The sequence below is a fragment of the Osmerus mordax genome, chromosome 14 (assembly GCF_038355195.1).
Source record: "Osmerus mordax isolate fOsmMor3 chromosome 14, fOsmMor3.pri, whole genome shotgun sequence".
Classification (NCBI taxonomy): domain Eukaryota; kingdom Metazoa; phylum Chordata; class Actinopteri; order Osmeriformes; family Osmeridae; genus Osmerus; species Osmerus mordax.
In genome coordinates, this window is record NC_090063.1 from 3,404,579 (window position 1) to 3,413,424 (window position 8,846).

The 8,846-nt window shown below is 50.0% G+C and overlaps 1 protein-coding gene across 1 annotated transcript in view; it reads left to right on the top strand.

The window, feature by feature from the left end:
* Positions 1–603: 603 nt before the first annotated feature.
* The window catches only part of lamc3 (laminin, gamma 3), a 60,447-nt gene continuing 52,204 nt past the window's right edge, over positions 604–8,846 (top strand). Inside the window, 5 exon segments of the mRNA XM_067250145.1 lie at positions 604–1,157; positions 8,223–8,314; positions 8,316–8,444; positions 8,446–8,475; positions 8,477–8,530. Of these exon segments, the coding sequence (XP_067106246.1) occupies positions 767–1,157; positions 8,223–8,314; positions 8,316–8,444; positions 8,446–8,475; positions 8,477–8,530 (696 nt within the window). The 5' untranslated portion in view covers positions 604–766.

Here is an 8,846-nt window from a genome sequence, read left to right on the forward strand (position 1 = left end):
AAACACAGACAGGTCTCAACTGAACTGAGTGCATTATTCACAAGGGTATTTCACAGTGACATAATGCAGTGGCATTTATGTTTCTTTGTCTTCTAGTGTGTGTCTGTCTGGGTGCAGTTACTGCTCTCACCAGCAGGTGGTGTAGTTTCCATGCCCCAATCGTCTGTCCTCTCCGTACCACCATTTCTCCAACTTTATTTTACCCCCTTCTGCAGATCCCTTCCCTCTCTTCCACTCCTCCCCTATCCATCCTGCTCCACCCCTCTTCTGTTCTCCGTTTCACCCCACAGACCCTCTTCACCCCTGTCTCTCTCCTCCCTGTCTCTCGCTGCCCACCCTTTGATATCCCTTCTCCTCTCTCCCTCCCCTGCCTACCTCGCTGTGCCACTCCTTCCCTTTCTCCTCCCCCGTGTCCCCATCTCCTCTGTCCTTCCCCTGTCTACCCCTATCTATTCTATCCTTGTGCCCCCTTTCACACACACACACACACCCACCCCAACCCCAGGTCCCTCCCCTGTCTCTCTCCTCCCATCCCCGGTGTGGGGGGCTTCCCCACATAACTCCTCTGAACTCCACAGACGGCTAACACATGTCAGAGAACCGGGAAGACAGCAAAGAGAGAAGTAGAGAGGGAGACAAAGACTGAGAAGAGCGCAGGCCTTGGACTAAACTGGAGCGTTTGTGGACAGACTTACCGGCGTTAGGGTCTCTACGCGCGCGCGCGCGTGTGTGTGTGACCGTGTGTGTAAGCGTGCGCGTCTGTTGAATGTCGGTAGTTATGGAGGCCCACCTTCCACTCCGGATCCTCGCACCCCTCCTCATCCTCCTACAAAGCCTCGTTCTGGTCCAGGGGGCCATGTCTGCTTGTTACGATGACCAAGGCACTCCTGAACACTGCCTGCCTCGTTTTGAGAATGTGGCTTTCAACCGTACCGTCTTTGCCTCCAACACCTGCGGCGACCTACCGGAGGACTACTGCATGCAGTCGGGCTCCAAGCAGCTCTGCAACAGCTGTGACGCGTCCGTGCCGGAGCGCAGCCACAACGCCAGCCTCCTGACGGACTTCCACTCAGTAGAAGACCCCACCTGGTGGCAAAGCCAGTCGATGTTCTACGGCATTCAGCATCCCTCCTCCGTCAACCTCACGTTGCACCTGGGTAAGGCCGTCCCTCCCTCCTTTCACCCCTCCTTCTATCCCTCCTTCCATCCCTCCTTCCATCCATCCTCCCATCCGTCCATCAGCCTCACCCTACACTAGGTTAAGACATCATTTTGACCAGAGCCTTTATCTATTATAGCCATTGCCCTCCTACCCTCCATCCATCTGCCCTCATTCATTTGCCTCAGGATGAAGACACCTCCTTGTCCTCCTCCACTCAATGTAAAAGCCTCTCCTCTCTTATCTTCATCCAGCGATGGACTACCCCTCAACCCCCCTGTACGCCGGGGACCACCCCCCTACCCCTCAGACAATAGCCTGGTCCTGGTTAGTCACTTACCACTGCCCACCCCCTTTTGTCTCTGGCCTTGCCCAGCCAGGTCATGTCATTCCTGGGATGGTTTGGTTCTGCGTCCCATGGTTCACGTTTATCCATAAGTTCACTGGTACATTCGGTTGTTTACAAATTCCAGTGACTTGGTTACGGTCCCAGTTTTCTCTGTTGGGTCGGTCTAAACGGACATCATCCTTTTTCATTTGTTGCATTTGAGGGTGTCTAGGACGTTTAGCATGTGTTGCTAAGCCAAGTACAAGAGCATTTGGCAGTGTTGTTCTGACGTGGATGGCTTGTGTTTTGATGTTTCTGCTCTGGGGTGCGTTAAACTGAGTTGTGCATCAAACTATCAAGCATCAACACCTTATGTTTTAGACGGTTGATATTGTTGAAAGCTGATTAGTAAGATTAGTGTTGTCTCTTTAATTGGAGTGCACTACAATTAAAATGTAAAAGAAAAAGGAAAAAAACATTTTTGAGGTTCACATTTCAATTATTTATTCCTATGTAACAAAAGCATTTGAAATAATCTTCAAATATCAAAGGTCTGTGCGTCACTCTTCATAGATATAGACACCTGTGGAATGTCGAGACATGGCCAAAACATAAGTTGGGCTTCACATCCACCAACTTCCTGAAACATTACAGAATCCGACACTGGAAGAGCAAATTCCGTGTGAGACTAAACAACAATGTTTTGTACATAAAACATGACCAGAGAAACAGCAGGAGAAAATATGTACATTCAACAAAACTTTGGAATCCCATCTCGAATGACTCCAAGCCTGAACCCCACAGAAAGACTCTGTGGCCAGGCCAGAAGGACCAGCTTCAAAGTTGCATATTTGTTGTAATTACAAACATACAGCTTTGGGACACTGTGTGGGAATCTAGCATGAGAAAGTACCGATACATGGAATCTTAAGGGCTTATAGCATAACTCATGAGAGGATCTGGGGGAGGGCGGGTATGTGGGGGGGGGGGGGGGTGAGTAGGGGCTTGGGGGAGGATACAGGAGACATCTGTGTCATCTGGGGTCTGCTACTGTATGTCCAGTGCTGCTGAAGGACCTGAGATCATAAATTGCCTAAGTGATGGTAGGATAAGAGAATCATTTTGTATTTTTTTGGCAGTAATCTTGATTTATGTGCCAGTTGAGTGTATACGGTGTCAGTGTATGTTACAGATTATCCAGTGCCAACCTTCTCTCCCTCCAGACTTCTGTGGTCTTTGTTAAGACTCTCGCTTTTTCTGGATATGTGTGTGTATGTGCGTGTGTGTGCAAGATAGTATGTGTGAGAGTAGTGTGCGTGCATATGTGTGTGTGTGTGTGTGTGAGTGTGGGCGTGTGTTGCCATCAGTCAGCGAGGAAGGACCGAGCTCAGGGCAGGGAAGTGAACTGACAGCCCAGGAAATACACCCCCTCTCTCTAGGTGAAACAAAATATCAAGTTGACATAAAAAAAAGAATAAGTTTAGTTTGAAAAGGAGAAAATGATGACAGGACTTTAAAATGTCAGCGTTGGGGCTGGGGAGGAACTGTTTAAATCACAGACTGAGGGGCAGGAGGCAGACAAGCCAGTCAGTGGATATTGATTTAGTTTTTTTTGCTCGGAGGAGAGGAAGGGCGAGAAAAAGAGAGAGATAGAAAGTGAGCTAGAGTTAACAGAATTGTGCTCTGTGGTTTTGTTGTCCATAACCTCTGCTTGGTTCTTTTAGTCCCGAAGGGGGCTGCTGGTGTTGGAATGTCTGTCTGACGGACCCTAACCTTGCCTGCCTGCCTGTCTGTCTGCCTGTCTGTGCCAGTCTGGATGCTTTGTTGCTTCTCCCTCCCACAGAGCATCCACTGGGGGTCTTCCCTCAGACTAAGCAAGCCTCTGGCCTGTTGTCTGTAGTGCTGCCACTGCCCCCGCTCCCTTCCTGGACCTCCTCAGCTGCTGGGGACAGGATGTCGGTGTTATAACAGGGACAAAAACAAGAAAAAGCCTTTTTATTCTGTTCAACTGCCACCTCTGACTGGGGAGGGGGCTGGGGGTGGGGGGGGGGGGCTGTGTGCGTGTGGGGGGGGGGGGGGGGGGGGGAGCTTCTCTCCGCACTCCAAACCAAAGTAAGCCGCCTCTGTGGGGATGGAGGAGCAGGGGGGACGGGGAAGGTAAGGTGAGGGCCGGATGGCGTCGGGGCGGGGGACACCTGATGGAGAGGAGGCGGGGAGGTACACACGATGGCCGGGCCAGAAATCAGAACTTGTCTGCGCAGAGAGGGACAGCTGAGAGGGGGTGGTTGGTGGGAGCCGGAGGTAGAGGAGAGGAGAGGAGGGGAGTAAACAAAACAAGATGAGGAAGAAGAAAAATAAAAAGAGCACCGGGCGGTCTGGTGGAATGGAATTGGGGTCAGGTTTTTCCTACAAAGTCACAAACACACACGGGCGTCTACGCACACAAACACACGGTGGTGTCTGCAGCTGGTTCTCATTCACTGATTTTAAAGGAGAGAGGCTTCCTGTCTCAGATTCAAAGGATGATAGAAGCCTCACACATTTAGAACAACACACACGCACACACTCTCCCACAAAAACAGGCCTAGTCTCAATGTGGTGTTGTTCTTAGAAAAAGTATAAAGAATAACTAAACAAAAACAACCTTTTGCATTTTATACCAACACACGTCCTTTTGTACATAAAGCAGAGGTGATGAACATGTGACGGTGATAGGGGAGAGGACTTGTCTGCCTGACTGAACATGATGCAAGAGATCTTGTTTGAAAAGCGATTTCATGAACGTCTTGCATTACTCATAATGTGATCCTTTTGAAGAACAACTACCTGCAGTACTAAATATTTGGGGGATATATTTCATTCAAAAAGTTCAACAGTTCAGTTATGTTAGCGTCATCAGTTACGAATGTCGTCATCATATTCCAAAAATCCTGACCCTGATAAACTACGAAAACCTTTCAGATAATTTGAAGCAGAGCAAAGTTTGAACGTGACTTTTCACCGAGCCTTCCCTTTTCCCTCACAGGCAGTTTGTTGGTAAAGTAATGTAAGCCAGTGTAAACACTGACACCGCTCCTCTCTAAACTGTCTGAAGAGGCAGATGCTAGGATGCATCGAAAAACAAAAGAGGACTGTAAATATTGAGTCTAAGACTGCATGGAGCAGAGAGAGTCTCAGAGTGTGGTCGCAGCAGGCTCTGCTAGCCAGGGGATCAGGGGTCGGAGGTCAGCGGGGTCATAGCTGTGTTGTAGCCAGATGGTTGACCAGCAGGGTCAGAGAGAGAGAGAGAGAGAGGGAGAGAGAGAGAGAGAGAGAGAGAGAGGGGGAGAGGGAGAGACAGATATGTAGACAGTCAGACAACAGACACAGACAGAAGAACAAAAAAGTACAAGTGAATGAGAAAGGGATTGCGAAAAAGAGAGAAGTTAAAGAGAGAAGGGGGGGCAACGAAAAATCGTGAAAAAGAGAGAGACACACGGAGGATTCAGTCAGAGAGTGGCAGATTGCCTGTGATTCCAGTGTGAACCATCCGACGGAGAGAGACAACCGGAGAGAGATACGCTAATGTCCTTTGTAATTAGACAACGCGTAGCATCACAGGCGACATACGCACAACCCTCCGGATGTTTCATTCTCCTCCTGTCCCTTCTCCTCGTCCTCTCCTTCTCCTTCATCCCCGAGCCGGCGGGACTAAATTCGCCACATGTGGAGAGCAAATGGAATGGAAAGGATTTTCGGGAGGCGTGTGTGAGAGACGGCATTAGCGAGGCGCAGAGAGGAGCAGATTCCAACGGTGGCCGAGATGAAGGGGATGGGAGAGAGACGGAGAGAGAGAGATAGGGGAGAGCTGGAGAGAAGGCAGGGAAGAGAAAGAGAGAGATAAAGAGAAGTGTGTGTGGGGGGGGGGGGAGAAATCATTACATCTGGTCCAGCTAAGAGTAGCCCTCGTGAGGCCTGCTAATGACCTGTTAACGCTGTTTGAGGCCTTTCCAGGCCCATGCAGGGTGTCTGGTGAATGTGTGCGTGTGTGTGTGTCTGTGGGCCCTTGCATCTGTCTGTGTGTGCATGTGTGGTTTTTATCAGTGTATTTGTGCGTGCGAGTGTGCATGTGCGTATGTGTGTGTCTTGCCTGCCAGTAAGTGAACCATGGATGGATGATGGAGCAGTCAAGAGGAAACAGGTTTGTCTGTCTTGTCTGCCAGTGGAGTGAGAGAGGTGGATGTTGTATTTAAAGATGTCAGCTCTGGTCATGTTAGCATGTAACTGCAGGGTCTCCAATCAATAACATCCACACAGGAGAGAGGAGGGGGGCACACATACACAAACACACACACCCAAACGCATCCATGCACACACAAATACTGGTGTGCCCTCACATGCCCTCACACACATGCGCTGACGCACACACACAAATACAAACGTACACCGACACACACACATGCTTGGCATTCCACGAAGCGACCTTTTGCAGTTTCAAGCACAGCCTAGCAAAATATATGCCAAAGTGTAAATACAGAAATGCTCGCCCCTATCCCTCATAGTCTAATTGAAGCAGGTTTTCTGTTTGGAAAGTGGTGGGAGGGGAAGCTGTCTGCTTATTATTCCTCTCCAGCCAGCCCCCTTCCATGTTCAGCCTCAATGCTGTAATTAGGCTCCTTCACCAATTAGAGCAGAGTCTTCTAAAGCTGTCCAAATCCCAACTCGCCCCCCCCCCCCCCCCCCACCCCCCACCCCCGCCCCCCAGAAAGAGCGGGCCAGGATATATCCTCTCTGCCCAGGAACCCGCCAGACAGACGTGTCCGAGCTTTGCGGCATCTCCTCTCTCAGCAGTGGCCCGTTCATTTAAGGGGGAGCTTCAATCCAATCATTTGACTGGTCAGAAATCAAACTAAATCCCTGGGATAAAAGCGTCTCATGTCTCTACCTTTCTCTATTGCTCTCTCTCTCTTTCTACGTCTCTTTCCTACTCTTTTTCTGTCTCTTTCTCTCACTTTTAACCCTCTCTGTCTTCTCCTTCTCCACATCCTCTCTTTCTGTCTTTCAATCCCAGGGGTGTACTGGGATAGAAATTCACTCCTGGGCTGGACTTAGCGACTGGGGACTGCCCGTGGGGGTGGTGGGTGTGGGTGGGGGGGTTATGTTGGCTTAGGGCGATGAGTGTTGAAGGTTGATGACACTTGTAGTGATTCTGAACGTAAGACTGTACACACTGTATATTGTAAATCACTGGCTTGAACAGTAACAAGTAGCCGTTAGCAGTGGAGTTGTTTTGTAACCACAAATTACAGCAGTTTTAACTGAACGTGCAACCTAGCCTAATTTAACGTCCATCTTATGTCCAGCTTCAGTCTGCTCCTCGAAAATAGCACAGCTGGCATCTTGAAGATGCTGATGCACAAACAGTACGTCGATTTTTTTATGTGTTTTTTTTAATCACATTTGGAAGCTTGTGACATGCCTGGGCATGCTTCCTTTTTCTCACTGGTCATCTTATTTGTCATCCTCATTGCTGCTCACTTTTGTATCAGTCTTGAATGTTAACGCGCAGAGCAGTTGCTTGTGATTGGCCAGTGAGTCCAGCCCCTGAACATGCACGCAGCACGCTCTAATGGGCACCCTGAATTACAGGAACACTGAGAGCCGGGCAAGAGAGACGGGCACAGTAAAAACTTTATGGATTTTGTGACGGCTCAGCGGCCCAACGATGCGCTGCCCTCCCGGATGTGTACAGCACACCACCTCTCCTTCCCTGTCCCTCTTTCTCTCACTCCTTTTCTTCCTCTCTCGTTCTCTCCCTTCCAATCTCAAACCCCCTCAATCTCTTCTATCCCTCTGTCTCTCATCCACTTCTCCCTCCGTGTTTCTCTCCTCCATCCCTCACTTTCCCCCTTCCCCTCTCTCCCTCATAAATAAGGCACCAGAGAGACATCAGCCGATCAATGATAGCTAAAAATCGGAACCACGCCCGCATGCTCGCTGAGCCGGCTACAGCTTCAACTGTGTGTTTGTTTACTGGCTGCTTGGCGGACTCTGTTTACCTCTGAGGGCCCCCGTCGGTGTGTTCGGCATACTCAGTAATCAGGACCCCATTGCAAGCCACCCACCTCCCGGCTGTCTCAAAATGAATAGTCATCCTAGACTGTGTCGGGTCGGTCCCACAGGAGAAAGTGCATGCCAGCCTCCCCTGAGTTTAGGCCGGCTTCTTCGGAAACACCATTAGCTTGGCGCTAAACAGACGTTTATGTTACCCCTGACCTCCAGTTTCTCGCCGGTCCCTCCGTGCTCCGCCTAATGAGAGACTAATCCCGCCTTGTTGTTCTTCTTCTGCTGCGATGACATTCAGCTACCCTGTGGAATCCTGGGAAATTAACTAGATCCTCCATTGTTGTTTTCTCTAATGAAATTACACCCCCCCCTTTCTTTCTCGTCTGGTTGAGCTTCCAACCACCATAATATTTGTCGAGAATATCTTTCATTGTTTCACCCGGCTCTTCCTTTTCGTCCAAAGCCCCATAGAGACAATAGTTCCAATCCTAGTCCTATGATCAATACCAATGGTTTGGTTTTAGCTTTTCCCAGACAAATGGGTCAATCATAGCATACATCTCCATCCATCCATCATCTTCCGCTTATCCGGGGGTCGGGTCGCGGGGGCAGCAACCTAAGCAGGGAGCCTAGCATACATCTCGATTCATTTTAATATCTCTCCCCCCCCCCCAACACTTCTCTCTCCAGGAAAGTCCTTCGAGATCAGCTACGTCCGGCTCCAATTCTACACCAGCCGGCCAGAGAGCTTCGCCATCTACAAGCGCACCTCGGAGGGCGCCCCCCTGGCAGCCCTACCAGTACTACAGTGCCTCGTGTAAGAAAACCTACGGGCGGGAGGGGAAGATTTTCATCCGTCCCGGGGATGATGAGCGGATGGCAGTCTGCGTGGATGAGTTCAGCGACATCTCCCCCTCTGACCGGTGGGAACGTAGCCTTCTCCCACCCTGGAGGGACGTCCCAGCGCCTACAACTTTGACCAGAGCGCTGTGTTGCAGGTGGGTGAATGTGTGTGTTTACGTGCGTGAGAAGGACATTTATGTTTGAGAAGTGTATTTATATTTGTGTGTGTTTTTGTGTGTGTGTGGGGGGGGGGAAGGTAGTTTGTGTGTTTATACGTTTCCAGCTTGTGAGGGGCGTGTGGGTCTGCCAGTGCAAGCATGAGTGTGTGTGTCTGTAGGGTGTGCAAAGGGTATCTCCACTTGTAATTCAGTAGCTTTCTAGACTTCTAGCTGACTCAGTGCTCTTGTTGACTATCTCAATAGAGCACACGGGTGCCAGTAACCTTTTCAAACTTCTGCGAGGGGCCTAAAT